Raw genomic sequence first — 21,002 nt, 5'->3', positions numbered from 1 at the left:
GCTACTCGGGAGGCTGAGGAAGGAGAATCGCTTGAACCCAGGAGGCAGAGGTTGCAGTAAGCTGAGATCACGCCACTGCACTCCAGAGCCTGGGCAACAGAGCAGGACTCTGTCTAAAAAAAATAAAATAAAATAAAAATTTGTTAAAAAGCTAATTGATTAAACAAATAAATTATGAAGCAGGTAGTGATAAACATTAAGAGGAGAGATAAAAGCAATCAAAAAGGACAGAGAATAATTAGAGGCAAGAGAATTATAGAAACTATACTGGATAGTTGCAACCATCCTCCCTAATAAGGTGGTATTTGAGCAGAAACCTGAATAAAATGAGAGAGCAAGCTAAACATATATCTTGGGAAAGGGCAGACCAGATACTGGCAACAGCAAATGGAAAGGCAATGAGGTAGGAGCATGCTTACAGTATTTCAGAAACAATCAGGAGCTACAGTGACTGAAGGGAGGGAAGGGAACAGTGATTACGAGATTAAAAAGGGTCTGAAAACCAGATGATGGAGGGCCTGAAGTTAGTGGGAGTACCGGAAATCTATGCATGCCTGGAAAGAGCCCTGCTCTCAATTACCTCAGTATCCCCATTCACTTTTACACTATCTGCCTCAGGACCATCAGGGTTAATCTCACCATGCGTCCTTTTTCCTGGCAGTATAAATTCCTATGAGAAGCCCAAACCTCACCCCCTGGATTCTAATTCTCATATGATTACGTACATCATGTTTTCTGATCCCATCTCCTACCTCTCCCTATTATTTGAAACACTTCCACTGTGTTCTCCCAAACTCAAGGTCAATCATCAATAAAATCTCCTCTATCCCCAGCTTCATCTGTGAATATTCACTTCATCTTGCTCTAACAAAAACCTGAAGCTCCCTAAATGATACTCCTTTCCTGTAGTCCTCTGGAACAGTGGCTGCTTTCTCTTCTACATGCCTCCTATTGGACCTGAAGGTAGCGTCAGATGTTCTTGCAACTCACTGCCATTTCCAAACAATTCTTTCTCCCTCCTCAACAAACAAACACCAGCATTGAACCTCGTGCCACGATCTTCTCCCTCCCTTCCCAGTTGCATTTATCTATTGATCCCAAGTCAGTCCCCTCGTTCCTTAAAAATAACAGATTCTGGATTACTGTCATTCTCTGCAACATCATTCCTGAAATAGTTGATTTCAATATCTTCTTATATCACAGATTCTTAAAATACATGTATGTGCATATGCATATACTCTGAATCCCTTTGGAAGTCTAAGGGTGAAACCTAAGGAGTCCTCCTAAGAATATTTTAAATGCAGAAAAAATATATAGGAAATATATATATTTACTAAATAAAACCAATTTAGTAAAATACAGTTATCAAAATATTTTTTAAAAAGAATACATATAACTTGCATAACACTTTAAATAAGATCTTCAGTGGCTCTAATAACTTCCACAATTTCACAACAGTGATGAATAAAAATATTTTGAAAAGAATGCAAAAACTGTAACGATATGAAAATATCTGTGGTTTCTATTGGAGGCAAAGTCACATGTACTGCTATCATCCCATATGGTCACCATATAATCCCATCCATGGACCTAGTTTAAAAACTAATGACATAGATGGTCTCTTCATTCCCTGTCCTCTCAATTTCTTGACCTCTTCTCCCTCAAATATCTTATCCCTCACCTTACCCTTTACACTATGCCCATGGTCAAACCCTAGACTTTGAGCATTATCAATATTTGGAGCCTTCTATAATCTTGATTTCAAGTATCCCATTCTTCTATCTTTCTAAAACTGTCCCTCTAATATACCAACTCCAAGGGATAGTCCTTTTATCCCCATGAGATCCCATAGTCCATTGATCCTACCACATTTTCACTGTCCTTTACCCACCTCATGTCCTCACTTCCCTCATAACCCAGCTTCAATTCCACCTTCAATTCCCTCACCTCTTTCTCACTTCATGGAATCCAGCTGGCTAAACCACAACCTTGGTAAGATTCAACTTTGCTGAGCGTGCACCTTTGCAGCTGCATTTAGCCAGAGGAAAATATACCAGAATGCTGACTGGTCTCACTTTAAATTCATTAATAATTTTAACTGTAACTGTAATGCTTCACAGAAATTGTATATTTATCAAGTTCATTCAGTAACCCATTCTCCTGGATAACTCTTTCATGTTTTCTCATCTCTACTTAATCCTCTAAAACCTTCATATTCCCCTCCAATAGACATTGCAAAACCTCCTACAAATTCCTACAATCACAAATACTCACCTACCTGCATCTTATGTCCATAAAATCTATTTTTCCCTATTATAATGGATGAACTATCTATTCCCCTAGCTAAAGATAATTATTCTATTTGTGTGGAAAATTCTATCATTTCTCACCTATCAAGAACTTCATTCCAGCACCTCTCACTCTACCTAATCATTCCCATCTTCAAACAAAACAAAACCTCCTGTGACCATACTTCTGCCTGCTACTAAAAATTTTTTTTGCTTTTCCAGAAGTCCTGAAATAACGGTCTATATACTCTTTTTCTCTCCTCCCACTCCATTTTAAACCTACTCTAATCATGTCATTGCCTCTTCTCCAAACTCTTCTTCACTGAAACTGCTTTTGTCAAGGTCACCAATAACTTCCTCAATGATAAATTCAATGCAATTTGCAGTGCTACTCTTATTTGGACTCATCAGCAGCATTTTCCTCTTGAAATATTTCCTTCTGGCTGCCAGAACATTTTCCTGATATTCCTTCAACTTTATTACTCTGTTCTCTGTTGTTTCTTCTATGTCTCTCTGACCTCCCTGCCCTCTCGGAATGCCCAAGGGCTCAGTCCTTAGACCTCTTCTCTATTCAACCTATGCTCCCTTCAAAGCAATTTCATATAATCTCTTGGCTTTAAATGGCATCTATACATTGATGACTCCCAAATTTATAACTTTCTAATTCATAACTCTCCTCTGAACTCCAGACTGATATATCCAATATCCTATACAACATCTCACGTTTAATACCTCCAACTGAATTCATGATATACATCCCCCTACCTACTCTTCAAACAGCTTTTTCATCTCAGTTGATTCCTGAGTCTTTCTCACCTTAATTGATGGCTGTTAGATTATGTTACTTGCTCAGGCCTCGAACTTGTAGTTATCATTGATTTTATTCTGCGTCCCCTAAAGTCTTTACATCTGGCTCCCAGTTTCCTTTCTGACCTCACCTTCCATTACTCACCCTCACTTTCTCTTGGCTACAGCCATGTGGCCTCCATGCTGTTCCTCAAACACTCTCAGATCATATCTTTGTACTTGAAAATTTCTACCTGAACATCTTATCCCTCAGATGCCAGCATTTCCTTCCTCCTTTCCCTTAGGGTCTTTGCTCAATACTTTTTCCTCCTGAGCATTTATCACTACCCAATATATTATAGTTTTTATTTATTTATCTTATTGTGTGTATGCCCTACTAGAATGCAAGCTATATGATAATAGAGATTTTTATTTTTGACTATTGTAATCCTAGCACCTAGAACAGTGCTCATTATATGGAAGGTACTTATAAGTATTAGTGAAATGTATGAATAATGAAAAGGGGAGAATGACAATTGTGGATATGACTAAATGAACAGAAAGTCTAATGGGATCATTGAGCTTTTCTAACTAGCCATATAGTCTTTATAATCTTCAGAGGGACTGAAGATAATCAGTTTTCATGAAATAACAGAATGTAAGAAAATCCAAGAAAAAAGAGAAAGAACTTTTGAAAGTTAGAAATATGACTGCTATAATTTTTTAATCAACCAAAGGAAAAGAAGATGAAATCAGGGAAATCTCATAGAACTTAGAACAAAAAAGAAAACAATGGAAAAAGAGAAAACGATAAGAGAAGCAGAGAACCAATTCCAGAAAGAGAGAACATGGAGGAAGAAAAAAATAAGAAGATAAAATTATTAAGAAAATAATTTTTTTAATTTCTCTAAGCTGAAGGAGGGTCTTTATTAAAAGCACCCATCAAATACTAAGCAGAAATTAGGAAAGAAAACCCATAGTTAGATGTGTTATAAATTCCTGAAACGGGAAGGATAAAAGGAACATGCTTTCACTGAGGGAAATTTTTTTTTTAACTAAAAAAATTTTTTAAAGAAAAAAAGGACAAGAATCTGACTAGCAGCAGCCTTCTACCTGTGAATCAATGCTAACTTTTAAGACCTTTAAGTATTTTTCCTTTTTTAAAGCTATAAAACCATATAAATAAATTTTATGCCCTATATATTCCCTTTCCCAGTACTACCATCCATCATCATTAAGGAAGATGATTTTTTGAACCCAGAATTTCACATTCAGCTAAATTATCAATCAAACATGAGGGCTGCACAAGGTCCCTGTCAAACAGACACAGACTCAGAAACTTTACTTCCCAGTTGCCTGTTCTGAGGTAATTATTTGAAGATATTCTCCAACAAAACCAGGATATAAACTCAGAAAGAGAAAGATGTGGAACAAATTTAGGAAAGAAGAAGCCCCAAAATGAGAGATGTTACAGAAAATAACAACAAGAAATTAGCCCAAGAAATTAATTAAATGGCTCCATGAAAAATGCCTCCAAAGAAGAATGGAATGTATTTCAAGCAATAGATACAAGGACTAAGGAACTGGAAAATATTGTATCACTTGATAAAGAAACTATGCTTTTTTCTCAATAAGAAAAAGTAAAAGTAAATAGAAACTCCAGAAAAAAATAAAACCTGAGTAAGAAACCGTGGTCCAAATACAAAGCAAATTAAAATATGACATTATATGAAACTGACAGACTATAATGTTAGGAATTTTGTCCTTTGAATGGTGCAAGAGTCCCAGCACTAAAACTATGGGTGAGGAGATAGGAGTAGAAAACACTAATGATCTCTGCATTAACAACTATTTTATATAGAATGATTAAAAACACAGAATTTATTAAAAGTGGTGGCCTTTGAAAAGTAGAATTTTTTTTAAAAATTGTTTACATATTCCATTTGATTAAAAATGTAACATCCATAGGAGGTGGAGGTTGCAGCGAGCCAAGATCACGCTACTGCACTCCAGCCTGGGCAAGAGTTAGTAAGACCCTGTCTCCAAAAAAAAAAAAAAAAAAAAAAAGTAACATTATACAGAATAAGAATGAAGGTAAAGTTTACTAAAACTGGTGTGTAAAAGTGTGAAATATCTGCTCACAAATTCCTTAGGAACTATCAAGGGAAAAAATAGTAACTTCAGAGGACAAACCTGGCACATCACCCCTTAATCAAATAAGCAAACTTAGTTAACATGGACCATACAGTGTCAATAAGGGATGAAGTAAAATAGAAAGGTGTTAACAGAGGGAAAGAACAAGAGACAAAATCTCAATAAGGATGAATAGGTGACATTTTGTCATCTCCTTCATTGTAGAAAAGGTTCCATTTTCAACTTTATTCTCACTTTTGAGTCATCAAAGAGCATGTTTCACAATTTAATAAAGTCACCTATATGAAGTTACTTGCTCTGAAGTTACTTGTTTCCAGAATTGAATTCTTTTCTAACCTTCAGAGCTATATTTCTCAAATATCATTAGACATCTTTAACCTTTATTTATTCAGATTCCTCATATTTGCTATATCAAAGGCATTCTCTTCAAATTCCTCTCCAATCCAGCTCTCCTCTGACATTCATTCTCAACTCATAACATTCATATATACTTTCATCCAAAAGAGATATCTCAGCCATCTTCAATTGCCTTCTCTCCTGTTTCTCACAACAAGTTCAATTCTATTTCAATTTTAAAAATATTATTAACTACCTACTATTCTCTGTCTTATTATATGTCAGGAAAGAAAAAATAGGATGCAAATATTTTAAATTTTGTCCTAAAATGTGGTTCAAATTCATTCTATCTTCTTCATTCTCAATGCCATAGTCTTTGAATAGGCCCTTATTGTCTCCTACATGTTCTAAATTATCTTCATATCTACAATCACTCTTCTCTCAAATCCCACAATGGAATTAGTTTTGTTTTGCTTTTTTCTAAATCTTGAATTTGCTCATTTCATCACCCTGTTAAAACTAGCAATGGCATAATTAATGTTAATGCCAAATGTAAATAACTTAGTCAATGACTAGGAATAGCATTTTTCTATGATAATTAATAGTGTGTCATTTTAACATATGAGAAGTTTCAGAATACATTTTGGATAATCTTATTCAAAAAGATAAGTCTGTTTTATAGATAAAGTCCTAACAGTGCTTATAGAGAAACTAGTAATGAGTGTACTCAATTTGTCTATAGAAATTAAACCTAAATCTTAACAAGCTAAGTAAATATTTTGGCTTATTTTACTTAACAGTGATAGAAAGCAGACAATTGGAGCACATTCCTATATACATCTACAGTGAAATGTTTTTCTCCATTGTGTAGTTCTTGATAGTTCTTTCAAATTTAAAACTTATTTAAACCCAACTCGAATTATAGTTATTTTATATTGAAACAGAGAATATGGGTATGTTACAATAAAAAAGAAAAACAGTTTCTGAAAATATTCCTTGAGCATCAAAATGTTTGTACCCTTTTCACAGACACAGCTTTAATGGAACATCTACATTAGCCTGAACAGGGTAAACAAAGAAGAGAAAGCATGGAAATTTGCTTTGTTTTGCAATTATTACTATGTGCAACTTTGAACTGTGTATTTACCATTAGACTAGAATGGATTCAAATGCCCAGGATAAACTCTGTAGTCTTGAACCCATTTTCTTTTCTTTTTTCTATTCTTTCTTTAAAATATATTTTTAGAAATGGGGGTCTCGCCATGTTGCCCAGGCTGGTCTTGATCTCCCAGCCTCAAGTAATCCGCCCATCACGGCCTCCTAAAACACTGGGATTACAGACATGAGCCACCTCACACAGCCTAGAACCCAGTTTCTAAGTAAAGTAAGATTTACATCAATCTTCATATAAATACATAAAAAATTATCTCATAGACACTGGTATAAAAGATTCTACTTCGAGAACTCGTAACTGTAAGTTGGTCATAAGTAATTTTAAGATATGTTACCTACCAAAGAAAGAGATTATAAAAAGAATGTCAGTGTCATGGCTTCCTGCCATAATACACACATACATACAAACATACCCTAAAATTCTTCAAAAATGACTGAGTTTTGTTTATGCATAAAAGATATCTTATCTGAACAGAAAAACTTAAGTCAAAGGGAAACTTGAAGTTTTGTTCATTCCTCTTCTAATAATAGAGTTTTAAAAGCTGCCATTTGAAAAGTCAATACATTATTAAAAAGAAAATCAAAATCAAAGGCAGCAGAAATAGCAAAAAAAAATGTAAACTATTACCTTCCTACTTAAACTACACATATATATATAATATATATTTTTTTAATCTGAGGAAAGACATTTATATTGCGAACTTATTTTCCCATCAGAAGTTTAAAATTGTAGCATCTACTTACCAACCCAACACAGTTGCTTAAAGCCACTTTAGTTGTACTACGTTGATCTTGCAAATATCCTGTGTAATGACAGTTGTCTAAAAAATCATGTTTCCACTGGGGTCCATCTTTCCCCCAATATTCTACTGTAAAATGTTTGGACACAAAATCTGTATTGAGAGTCAAGTTTAGATGAAAGTGCTTGCCATAGGCTGAAAGTTTAAAAAATAACTTAGATACTGCCTGCTGTGGATCAATAGGGTCCATACTCCGTCTTCTCCTTGAGTGTTTATCATTTTTCACAGTAAAGCTGAGAAATGCTCCATTTTGATCAACCCTTATTGGAATAGTTAGCTGGTAGTGTTCAAGGTAAGTCAGGAATTCCTCTTTGTAATCACAAGGCAGAGAATCCAGAAAAAAAACACATGGAAGAAAAGAAAATTTAACAGAACAAAGCAGCAGCAATATAAACAACAACCATGTCAGTTAAAACTATGAATCGTTATATGTGAGGTATGTACAAAAAAAGTTATATTAAACAAAAATGAAAGAAAAATTTAAAATCTGAAGGTTAAGTTGCAATTATTTTAATATTACTTGTGAAAGACTATTTTACTTTTTTAATTTTTAAAACATGGATCCTAAGAGCTAAATTCTGTAAGAAATATGAAAATTTTACATTGAAATAAAAAATAATGAAAAGCACACATATGTAAAAGAAAAGAGTTTAGCTCAGATAGAATCTGTTTTTGAAAGTTATCCAAAAAAGAATCTCTATAGCCTTGTAGAAATTATTATTTTTTAAGAAATCATCACACGGTGAAACCCCATCTCTACTAAAAATACAAAAAATTATCTGGGCATTGTGGCACACGCCTGTAGTCCCAGCTACTCTGGAGGCTGAGGCAGGAGAATTGCCTGAACCTGGGAGGCAGAGGTTGCAGTGAGCTGAGATTGCGCCACTGCACTCCAGCCTGGACGACCGAGCGAGACTCCGTCTCAAAAAAAAAAAAAAAAAAAAATCGTCAATAGGAATGTAAAATGCTGTAGCCACTTTGAAAAACAGCCTGACAATTCCTCAAAATTTTAAACATGGAGGTAATCGTATGATCCAGCAATTCTCCTATCAGGTATGTACACAATAGAAATGAAAATGCATATTCATATAAAAATTTAGATGTGAATGCTCTTACCAGCATTATTCATCATACTCAAAAGGGGGAATTAAACCAAATTTCCATCAACTGATGAATAAACAAAATGTAGTATATACACACAATGGAATATTATTTTACAATAAAAAGGAATGCAGTACTGGTACATGCTATGACATGAATGAACCTTCGTAACAACTGTCTTCATAATCAAAGTTCATTATCTAACATTTAAAACACTATGCTAAGTAAAACAGCAAGTCACAAAATGCCACATATCATTACATTTATATGAAATATCCAGAATAGGAAAATCTCTACAGACAGAAGGCTTAGAGGTTGCCTATAGCTGGGGGTGAAAGCTGGTTTGGAGAGAATTTGGGAGTAACCACTAAGAAGTATAGGCTTCTTTTTGGAGTGATGAAAATGTTCTAAAATTGATTATGTTGGCAATGACACTAGTGCCAAAAAATAAAATAAGATAAAATAAAATAAAATAGGTTATTGTGATGGCTGTACAATGCTGAAAATACTAAAAACCACTGAATTTATATACCTTAAATGGGTGAATTACATGGTACGTGTAGTAATATCTCAATAAAGCTATTTTAAAAACAGCTTGACTAAAATTTCGGATAACTTTTAGACATATTTTCCTCATTTAGATGTACTAAATATTATCCACCTACCTTCTTAGCCATACCTTCTTTCAGCTAGATTTACCACTAAGGGAAACCAAATGTCTGCTTATTTGCCTCAGTATCTACACATGGAGTTTACCCACTAATATAAGCTCCCATAAAACCATAACCAAATGGTAAATAAATTAAAAGACAGTGTTTATTTCACTTCTTATAAATAGAGTTCATACTAAATGTCACGGCTTCATTGATTTACTCTGAGAGCCACACTTTTTAACACGGACTTCTAGACACATATATCAATCTGTAATAGTCTTGAAAATCTGGTTCATCGGCACCAAAAAATTATCTGTTACTATGTATTCATGGGAGGGAAATCCAAAAGGTATGCCTTTCAATAATTCTATACGGACTGGACTGGTCCATGGAAAGCAAAATGACATTTACTCCTGGGCCTGCTTTATTAAGATCATTTCTATGATATAAGGCTCAATTCTATAGATTAAAATTATAAAGATTAGAACATGAAAAGCTGCACTTCTTACAGTTCTCACTCTTATACTCAGATTCTAGTCTTTAGATCAGAATTCTTAGGTTTGGAAAAGTATTTTTTCACAAAGGGTCCATATTAAAAGGGTCCTGTATCATAATTTATCTGGTTTCTTCTTCCACAGCATAAATGTTTGGATTTTTTTGAACATGTCCTTGCCCAAAAACTCTAGTCATGAACAAGCTTATTAAAGTTTAAGTCTCAGAAGAACAAGGCCTGGGGTCTATCATTTTCCAAGAAAGACCAGTCAACTCTAAAATCCACTGGATGTTAAATACTAGTAGGACAAGTTAAACGACACATAGCCCTTAACATTTATGAAACGAGCACCGAATTGACACAGTGGGACTCTATTCCTATCACTACATATCCCAAAAAAAACTATCCACCCAAACTAAATATGCAGAATCTTTTCTTGTCCAATTAATAGCAATATTTTGTGTCAGTTTCAAAAGCAAGAATCCTACCTTGAGAACTGTATGAAAGCCTGTGGTCACTATGAAATTCCGATGAAGCCATGATGAAGCTCAAAATCCAGGTCAACGTCTTCCACAAAATTTCCATAATTTAGAAAACTGGATGATTTTTTTGAGGGCTACCTATGTGCTAAAGAGTCAATACCATAGCAAAATCGAAGCATAACAATTTTATTTCTTTAAAACTTCTTGTAAATTAGTTATTGGATGTTCCACTGTTTAAGAGGCACTTTTATCCAACATCCTGCACTTTCTTCTATATCTGGATTCATTTTCTCAATCCAAAATGAAAAAATAATGATGGTAAAAGTTTTCATAAGCAAAGCATTAGGCTGATTAGTTACTAAAGTATGGCCATTTTTTAACCTAGAAAAAAAAAAATTTAAGTTAACTGAAAAATATCCAGAATGGAAAAATCCAAGTCCTATATAGTACTGAATCCTTGCCAAAAGACATAACTACAAAATAATATAGTTAAATTAGACCATTGTTACTCTTTGTAGTCTAAATAAACATTCACAAGATTAGACACACAATTAGAGACCTCAACGGTTATCAGCATAATGCCAGAGCTACTTAATAATCAAATAAGGAATCTAAAGAGAAATCATAATTCTTTTTAAAAATCTTTGAAGATAACAATGATGGGCAGTGAGTTAACTTCCTTTTGATAAAATAAAGTCAGCTGACTTCACTACCTCATTTCATTATATGTAAGTGACAAACAATATGTGATCCCATTCCATAACATGCCTTTTAAACACACTCATATCCAGATATTGTGTTGCTTTATAAGGCACCTATCATTTTTTTTCTGACAAAGTAGATCTACAAATACAGTGATCTTTTTAGCAGCCATCTGTGAACACTAAGACAGTATCAGAAACTAAACTTCTAAAAAGTTGAACTATATGTACCATAACCCTTGACTTTACTTGGAAGTCTTATGTGACTTACAAGGCAACTCATGAGTCAATTTCAACTCTCTGGAATGTAACTTAAAAGAAATTTTAAAAACTTCATTTCAAGTATTACAACAGATTTCAAGTCCTATCTCATGTACTTTACTTTCAACTAACAACCTCACTCAGAGTCTTCATTCACACTTGATACAGAATAGTATATTTGGCTGCCTGATTTCCCAGGATACAGCAGATCAGAAGAAGAAAATAACTAAGAGACTAAAAACTAGCCATAAACAGCAAAACTGTGACCCAAAAAAAGGATAAAAAACTAAAATGTAGTTTAAGAACCCCAAAGTAATATAGTTTGGGGTAGAGGCAAATGGGTCTTACATAGTTTAACAGTTCCTATTGTATGTATAACTGTGTTATATAGTTCAATATCTGACATTCATAATACTATGCCTGAGTCCAAAATAAGAAGATAAATGCTTTTAATAAGATACGTTACTGTTAATAAGTTAGGAAAGTACACAAAATATATTAGAAAGATTTTCATTCCAAATCCCTAATATATAAAAGTTTCACATACTAAATACTTAATATATATTTGTTGGTTGAAAAAAATGGATGAGTAAAAGAATGAATAAATGAATAGTGGTTAAAATAAAATCACTTTAGGCATATAAAAAGTATTTGTAGTTACCTGTAAAATTAACTTATGTGAAACACTTCATTCCCTGTGGTGCTAGAAATATTGGTACATACAACATATAAAACAACAACAGCCATTTAAAATTCCTTACATCTGTCTCTACAAGTTATTAAACTGCTAAGCCTTGGAAAAGCTAATTCATTAATCAATAAATATTGTCCTACTATGTTAAAAAGATGATGTTATAACAACATCAGAATACAGAAAAAGATAAAGGGAAACAGAAAAGATTAAGATTCAATCCTTGCCCTTGGGGAGCTCATAATCTAAACAACAAGGAAAAGTGTAAGGCAGACTGACAGATGCCATGACAAGGTTGTGCAAAGTTGTTGTGGGAGATCAGATGAGGGAGATGACTTCTGGGTCAGAGAAGAATTGATCAAGGAATGTTTATGGAAAAAGCAGCATTTCAGACAGATCCTGGAAGACGAATATAATTTTACAAATCAAATTGCTGAAGGTAATCATTACAAATAGAAGAAATGCATTCCACAAAGTCTAGATAACCAGAAAAAAAAAATGGGAAATAGTAAACAATATTAGTAATAATAGCAATAGCAAATTTTGTTCCTGTGGAAAAAAAAAAAACAGGTAATAACCAGAAAGGTAGTTTAAGATCAGACCAAAAATAAAAAACTTTAAATATATATTGCTTCTTTTAATCTCCAAAACAATCTTGTGAAGTAAATATACTCTGCCCCTGTGGTAGAGTAGACTCTGATGAACCCATAATAATAATCTGGCTTCCTCATATCCATTCCCTTGTTTCCCTCCTCTTAATTTGATTCTAACCAATAGAATATCTCAACTTTGAGGGGATATCACTTCATTATTACATACAAAAGATTCTGACTTCCATCCTGCCAGCCACATCTTTCCCTAATTGGTTTAGATGAAGCAAGCTGTCATTTGGTGAGGCCCACATTGAAGAAACTGAGAGCAGCCTCTGATATCACTAACAAGGAACTAAGGCCCTCAGTCCAACAGTATGCAAGAAACTAAATCCTATTCAGTAATAGGTGAGCTTAGAAACAGGTTCTTCCCCAGTCAAGCCTTCTGTAAAGACCCTAGTCCTTGGCAACACTTTGTAGCCTCGTGAGATACACTAAAGCTGAGGACACAACCCCTAGATTCCTGACCCAGAGAAACTGTGTGATAATAAATGTGTATTGTTTTAACTCACTAAGTTTGTGGTAATTTGTTACACAGCAATTGATTACTAATACAACCACCAATTCACAAATAAACGGAAGCTCACTGGTCAGACAGGTATAAAACAGTAGAGCCCAGATTCACACAAGGCTGTCTGATTTTAAAGTCTAAATTCTTTGTATTACATCACACTTTCAGTTTAAGGCACTCAAATTTAAACAGTCAATAGCAGTTAATAACAACCAATGTCAAATAAGATTTTTTTTTTTTAATTCGAGATGGAGTCTCACTGTTGTTGCCCAGGCTAGAGTGCAGTGGCACGATTTCGGCTCACTGCAACCTCCGCCTCCCAGGTTCAAGTGATTCTCCTGCCTCAGCCTCCTGAGTAGCTGGGATTATAGGTGCGTGCCACCATGCCCAGCTGATTTTTTGTATTTTTTTTTTTTTTTAGTAGAGGCGGGGATTCACCGTGTTAGCCAGGATGGTCTTGATCTCCTGACCTCCTGATCTGCCCGCCTTGGCCTCCCAAAGTGCTGGGATTACAGGCATGAGCCACTGCCCCCGGCCAAGATATTTATAAATGGTATTGTTTAGTTAATGTGAATAGTTTTTAACAACTTCACATACAGTCATTGTTTCTTCTCGAAATTACTTCTACACTAATTTAGGCAAGATAGCAGGTACTATATATCCTTTCTCAGGTAAAAATTTTTAGAGAGATTAAGTTATACCATTATTCAATAACAGCAATAAAAAGAATTCCATTATCTTGGTTTCCAACCTACTTAAATACAGTTTCCATACTCTAAACCTTCCCATGTAATTTTAAAATTATAATTGTTGCCTCATGAACAACATTCATTCTCATTGTTTTAATTTTTTTAAATCACTGGAGTGTTTTGAGTAATAAAATCTGACATTAAATGGGTCCCTCATATAGTTTAGGTTATAATCTTCCTTTAAAGAACATATACTTAACACATTTGAGTTAATTTTCTAGCAATGGAGATAGATTTGATTGAATCATTCATCCCTATTTTTCTGGGTTTTGAAACTACTGAGAAACTTACAATACAGTTGACTGGATTTAGGGAGTAACTATTTTTCCCTCTTGAGAAATGTCCTGCTCTTTTTGTAAATTGTTACAGTTTCACAACCTTCACTCTTACTTATTCTCCTGTAAATGCCCAAGTTAACTAAGCCAGTAGCATTGAGGAAAAAAAAGTAATACCTATTTGGCCAGAAGTAGACTACCGTATGATTTAAAGATTTGCAGTAAAAAAGGCATTGGTGCATAGTTGAAAAAGCAGGAGCTTTGAAGTTAAACAAACCAGTTATAGTCTTGGTTCCAACACTAGTTACAATAGCTGGCATGTGAGTTTCTTTTTCCTTTATCGCTCCCTTGCTCCCTCTTTTTTTTTTTTTTTTTTTTTTTTTGGCCTCCAGTGCTCAGTGAAGAAACTTAACATTAAGTAGTTAGTCTAGATAGAATTCAACTAGAATTGGCCAGGCATGGTGGCTCATACCTATAATCCCAGCACTTTGGGAGGCTGAGACGGGCAGATCACCCGAGGTCAGGAGTTTGAGACCAGCCTGGCCCACATTTCAAAACCTTGAATATACTAAAAATACAAAATTAGCCAGGTGTGGTGGTGTGTACCTGTAATCCCAGCTACTCAGGGGGCTGAGGCAAGAGAATCACCTGATCATGGGAGGTGGAGGCTGCAGTGAGCCAAGACTGCACCACTGCACTCCAGCCTGGGTGACAGAGTGAGGCTCGGTCTCAAAAACAAAAAACAAACAAAAAAAAGAATTTAACTAAAATCAACACAACTAACAAATCTAATGACTCTTAGTCCCCTACAAAATAAAAGTGAATGAGTTAACCCACTTTCTGACACCTGGTGGGGAGGTTAATCTGGACACCATAAATATGTAGAGTCTGTGACTTTTCCAGATATAGTTTACAAAGTTCAGACTAACATTAAAATACTAAAGAGTTGTCCAAAAATTACAATGCATTGACCTTTTAAATTGTATAGCAGAAACATCATTATGTTGTGGAAAGCACAAAGGCTTTGAGTCCTGGCCTGACCCCCAGTTACTTAACCTCTCTGTATCTGCTTTCTCATCTATAAAACCATGATACTGATGTCTATCTCACAAAGACTTGTTAAGAGATTAGATTACATATGATGTAAAGTGTCTCTGTACTTCACTTTAAGCTAAATAATATTAGCCCTCCTTCATTATCTAACATCACTTTTCAAAGGCCTTCCTTCAAAAATAGTTTCATATTCCTCTTTCCCTCATAAATGTGAAATAAGTTAGATATGATGATGGAGTCAATCAACTAGTTACATCGTCTTTTACAGCAAGGAGTAAAGAACTTCGGTCTTGATAATGATACTTATAACTACTTTAAATTTGAAAACAGAACCAAAACATCCATTTCACTTTGATTTCACGTATGCTTTTTTCCCTAACACAAACGCACCAGGCAGTAAAGTGATCATTTACCTGCTTCCATGGATCAAAGCTACACTACCTAAGAAGAAAAAAGATCACACAACTTGCACTATAGTGATTTCCTCAGTAGTCTGCCCTGGTTGGAGGGCATTACTTGTCTTTTTTCCTCTATCATCTTTACTTCCCACTCAAGTGATCTGGGAGTAGCCAAGGTAATAATTTCCTCTTGTGAACTATTATTATGAAGCTAAAGAACATGTATAACGTTCTTCTCAACTTCTTTCATCCATCTTAACTCTGGTTATTTATTTAAGGCTGATTTGATCTCCATGGAAGAAACAACAATACCATGCTTGTTTCAGGTATTTAATTTTTATATATGAAAATTAACCTCTTTCATTTTCCATTTATTCTCTCAACAAATATTTATTATCACCTACTGTATGCTAAGGACACAATGAGGCTCTAAGTATAAAGGTTTCTAGGTCATTTATAAAATTTGTGAGATTGGTTTCCAAGGAAAGGTGAAACTAAACACATAAATTACCCAAAACATATCTATCAAGAAAAGCAAACGAGCTAAAAGCAAAAACACAATCCATGATTTATAAAACTCAAGCCCTAAATTACATGTAGTCTCACACTTTTTTCCAGATAGCAAGTAAATACGCATTATCTGTATTAGAATTTTTTTCTCTTAAGGTTAGCTTGGTAATCAACCATTTTTTTTGGCAGAAGCCAAGAGAGCTATCCACCTCTTGCCCTCTTTTTCTCCCCACTACCCCCAACACATATTCCAAATATGCTGTTAACTAACTCTCAATATGGTAACTCCCTTCATTCACTCACTAAAGTCACAAACTTGATAAGATTTGGCATAAAGACCCATCCTAGTAACTACTAGTGGTTACTAAGGAAAGAAAGAGGAAGTGCTAAGAGTAGACCAGAGTAGGAATTAATCTTACAGGTATTGGAATCAGACATGAGGAATATTACAGTATTTTAAGTCTTGAGGCTAGAAGTTTTTCTTCTTAGGAATCACAAAAATATTAAGACCACTACACAGATTTCATTTGCAGCCATTTGTGGCAAATGTTGTGGCAAATGAATGAATTTGACTTGTTTGAAATCAACGTATTTGCCTCTAAATGCTATTCTTCAAAAATTCAAAACACTAATGATCACATTTAAGCACAAAAGTACCATAAACTAGACTGCAGCTACCACTTTGCTGCAACACAAGAAAACAATTATCTCCAAAATTAATTTTCTTAATTTCTTTCAACTACACCAAGTTTGTGTTAAATTTCTTTTCCTGTCATGAATTCTGAAAACTGTCATTCCCACATCTAAACATTTCAGTCTAATTAACAAAAACTAAAAAAGAAAGAAAAAAGAACAGAAAATTAGTCCACGACATCTGAACATAAAAAGAATATGTTGAAAATCACACTCAAGTGTCTTTTTTAAAGTTCCAAGCAATGGTTCAGTTTCCCTTTTTCTCTCTGCTCTGCACACCCTCACCTCCCCCCGTCCCCACCACTCCACTTCGCCCAGACAGAGGGTAACAGTCTGAGCTGCCCTGGTTGAGTTGATCCTAAAGTTAACATTCAGCAGCCCATTTCCAGACAGCAGCGCTAAATCTATTTGGATAAAACGCGTGTGACCCAGACAGTTGGCATCTGGCCCAAACGCGTTGCACCGGCAGCTCAAATAAAAACAAGAGTAAGAAACTCACTCTCTTGTTCCCTCTCAGTGCGCTTTCTCAATCTCTCGCTCACTTTTCCTCTAGTACAAGGAAAGAAAGCATCAAAGACAGGAATTGCAGCACATATTATCAGAAAGAGGCTTTCCAATACCCCATTCTCGCACTCTCGCTCTCCCTCCTCAATCCCTGAACTTTGGTCCCATACACCATATATACAGACATACCCCGATAAACAAGGCTCCGGAGGGTTATGAGTCTAGCACGTCCCAAGTGGCCAAAAGTAAATCAAAAACACACGCTTCCATCTCTTTGATTAGCCTATTAAGAGCTTAACATGTCCTAGAGCATCGGGGCTACAGCTAGCACATTAATGCTACCCTCTGAGTCCAAGCATAAAATATGCACTTGTCTGAAGACTTACGACACTGACATGAAACTACAAAATGCAGAAGACTTTTCTTTAAGAAAACTGGAAATCAATTTAAAACACACACATCATTATTACCTTCCGGATTACTATTTGGTGATCAGTTAAAAGATTACAATAATCATAATCAAGTCCACTTCACAAAACATGTATTGTATATTCATAAAATAAACGTATTTTTTGCATCATAAAATAATTGTAAGTCCCAGAATTCTACAACCCCCGACAAGTCTGGAGTTAAAAAGGTATCTATTTGTAAAATGAGTTCAGTCAAGCTCACTCATTGCCATTTAAAAAAAAAAAAAGAAAAAGAAAAAAAAAAAACCCAAAACACACACACAGAAAAAAAGTTTTCTAAGCGTTATTCGGAAGACAAGCAAAGCACAAGTTGTTGGTTTAAAAAAAAAAAAAAAAAGCTTCATTGAATATCGTTAAGTCTTCCTTACCGTTTTCATCTTCAAATTCTGATAAAAAGTAAGTTTCAGACAATAGAGATTGCACTGGACGACTCACGTACTCCCTCTCTTCTCTAATTTTTTTTTTTTTTAAATTTTTTGCCCCCCTTTGCAAAGCCACACCAGCCAGTTATTCTGCAGCCAGAATAAAACCCTATGGTCTGGCTAACCCGGGCTTTAGAGAACTGACTTTCCGATTTGGCAGAATAAGAGATGCCTTCAATACATCTAGGCTATCACTCTGAGATGCTGCCTTTGCAAACCCCCTTTCTCTCCCTCCCCACCCCCCAAAAAAGGAAAGGAAAAGAAAGAAAAGACGGGAAAAAAGACTTATTGGGGGTGGAAGTGGTGCCCTCTCTTCCTGGAAAGCTTAGTGCCTTTGCTATGCAAATAACATGTGCAGAGCATCAAAAGGTATCAGGAGAAAAGAAGACAAGAGGAGCAGGAAGGGCAGCAAAGTTTTGTTGAAGTAGCCCTAGATCTCACTACCGGCCCCCAGCCAACTTGAATTGCAGCAGGAGAAAATTTTGGCAGCTTTTCCTCGGAGGCAGAGCACACTGACGTCAGTCTGCAGATGTGCCTGGGCTGCGTCGGGTGCGCATGTGTCCTGGGTCGTCACGTGGAGGGGGAGGGGAGGTAGAGGTACAATCGGGGTAACCAACTACCAGCCATTCAGAAGGGCTTAGACAATGTCAACTTTTCCACACTGTGAATGAGAGAAATTCTGGCCTCTCTAACCTCTCTCCTATCTCACTCCGCCTCTTTTCCTCCTCCTCCTCTAAACTCTTAGAAATTCTAGCCTGGTTTGCTATTAGTTGTTTCTTGGAAAAAGGAAGGGGGAGGGAGGATGAATGACTTTAGATGGACTAATGTCACTGTTAAGATCTCTGGTGTCATTCTCTGTGTAATTTTATTTTTGAACTCCACACAATCAAAATGTTAAAACTTGCACGTAAACAGTGCCTCTGAGAAAACTTAAAAGCTTAGATTCGTGGAGCAGGCAGACATCAAGCCTCAGTAGCTACAAGTGTACAAAATGCCTGTGTTTTATACATACTTCAGCAAGTAAGGTTAGCACCAAAAGGAAAAGTAAACTAAAGTAAACTAATACCAGCACATTTTCCATCTGATTATCGACTTCAGGTTATGTGGAGCTTTAAAAGAAAAAAAAAAAAAGTAGGGGAGGAGGGAGCGGGGGAAGAGAGAAGCTTGCATTATTTCCAGATGAGGGTGAGACTGGATGGTGTTTTAAAGTGCAACCGGGAAAAGCCACAAGTGGAGTGTATTTTTTTAAAGTCAGTCCATTGAATGAAACTTCAATGATGCCCAAATGAAAATAAATCCGAAATAGGACCTCCCTCCCACCACCCCCAACCAAAAAAAAAAAAAAAGGGGGGGGGGGGGAAACAGGAACCCTGCTGCGATCTCAAGATAAACAAACAAAACCTCAAAACTGGTTCTTCAAGCTTCCCAAGCCCACCCTCCCTCCCCCCTACACACCAGCTGCCAGTCCAGACTTTAAGGATAAAATACCGCTACAATGTAGCACTTTCACTTTCATTTGCTGAGAGAAACCTGCCACTGGGGAGAAAATGCCCAATGTTTTCCATGTCCTAAGCAAGCAAACAAAGTCTGGCACATACATCGGAAACAGGAAAAAATGTGAAAATAGCTCAGGACAAATGTTGCCTTTCAACGGTGTAATCTGCTGCATCATTTATCTGTCTCTACCACTGAGTGTAGAATAGGGAGCTGTTTAAGAGTTTCCGAGGTTGGGGGCAGGGGAAAATTGACGCCTTGAAATTCCAGTCCTTAGTTAATGCCAAGTCGATTTCCGATGGCCAGAACCAGAAAGGAGAATTGGACCAGGGGGAAGGGAGTAGGATGATCTTTCCGAACACCGGCTCTTATATTTCAAGCTTCTGCTAACATTATTGCCCATTTGATTTTTTTTTTTTTTTCTTCCTACGCCGGAGGTAGTAGGTGTAATTCTTCTGGTGAATCTATGAATAGTTGGCTAAAAGGAGGCATGAATCAGACCGAGAACGTCCAAGAATACAGTTATTTCAATTCTTCTTCAAGGGTTGAAAGTGTCCGGAAAGCATCTGTCCACAGTCAATAGTCCTCATCCTGACGTTAATCAGTAGTATTTGGCTAAATGCCATTTAAAATGTAGAAATCTGTTCAATAGTTGGCCTTGAGTTTTAAATAAAGATTATTCATATGTATGTATGTGTGTGTATTTGTATGTGTACATATGTGTGTACATATATGTGAAATACATGAGGTAGCAAAATATAGCAATAATTGTAAACACCAAAAATAAGAAAAGTAGGCATCAAATGACTATTTAAATAGTTTTGAACCTTAACCTTCCTTAATTTTTCAAGTACTGGCAGTAAATAGGGACAGCCAGCACACACACAAAAAATAAAGGTATGAGCAGTAAACATCTATATAAGCTCTCTGAAAAGATTTTACCCGCAACTAAGATAAACTGCCCTACAAAGTAGCAGCTTGTAGAGGAGCTTACTTAGTGGGAGTGGAGTTTGGCTAATTACTTATTCAAAGAGTGCCATCCTGTGTCTAAACAGAGTAATGAAACTTTTCCAGCAGATTCTGTCTCCAAGTGATTGGGTCAAGAATACTGTGAAAAACTGGTGAAAATTGATTAGGGTGGGAAATGGCGAATTGTCAATTTAACTTTATATATGTGTATATATATGTGTGTTTGTGTAAATATTTTAACTGCATTGCAGAAAATTTCAAACATATACCAAAAAAAAAAAACAACAACAACAGTATAATGAACACTTATGCAGCCATCATCCAGTTTCAAGTGTTCAAGTGTGACCAACTTTGTTTCATCTATTATGTATTCCCATTAGTTGTT

At 35.6% G+C, this 21,002-nt stretch overlaps 1 protein-coding gene across 10 annotated transcripts in view; it reads right to left on the bottom strand.

Annotated features, from left to right (window-relative positions):
• ADAMTS6 (ADAM metallopeptidase with thrombospondin type 1 motif 6) overlaps window positions 1–18,792 on the bottom strand; it is a 333,405-nt gene extending 314,613 nt beyond the window's left edge. For 4 of the 10 annotated variants that reach the window (XR_005234665.2, XM_037982240.2, XM_037982241.2 and 1 more), the window contains exons 1-3: window positions 18,101–18,791; window positions 10,273–10,647; window positions 7,482–7,846 (exon numbers count right to left, since the gene is read on the bottom strand). Coding sequence is in view for 9 of the 10 variants with exons in the window: in XM_037982240.2 (XP_037838168.2) it covers window positions 7,482–7,846; window positions 10,273–10,369 (462 nt within the window). In the remaining variant the exon portion in view is untranslated. Of the gene's footprint in view, window positions 1–7,481; window positions 7,847–10,272; window positions 10,648–11,889; window positions 12,437–17,451; window positions 17,983–18,100 lie in introns of those variants that run through there. The other 6 variants (XM_037982239.2, XM_037982243.2, XM_007973869.3 and 3 more) reach the window with 4 other exon arrangements.
• Between the last annotated feature and the right edge of the window lie 2,210 nt (window positions 18,793–21,002).

The sequence above is a fragment of the Chlorocebus sabaeus genome, chromosome 4, assembly GCF_047675955.1.
Source record: "Chlorocebus sabaeus isolate Y175 chromosome 4, mChlSab1.0.hap1, whole genome shotgun sequence".
NCBI classification, from domain to species: Eukaryota; Metazoa; Chordata; class Mammalia; order Primates; family Cercopithecidae; genus Chlorocebus; species Chlorocebus sabaeus.
The sequence above is the reverse complement of the archived record's forward strand: the minus strand, read 5'-3'. Positions and strand labels throughout refer to the sequence as shown.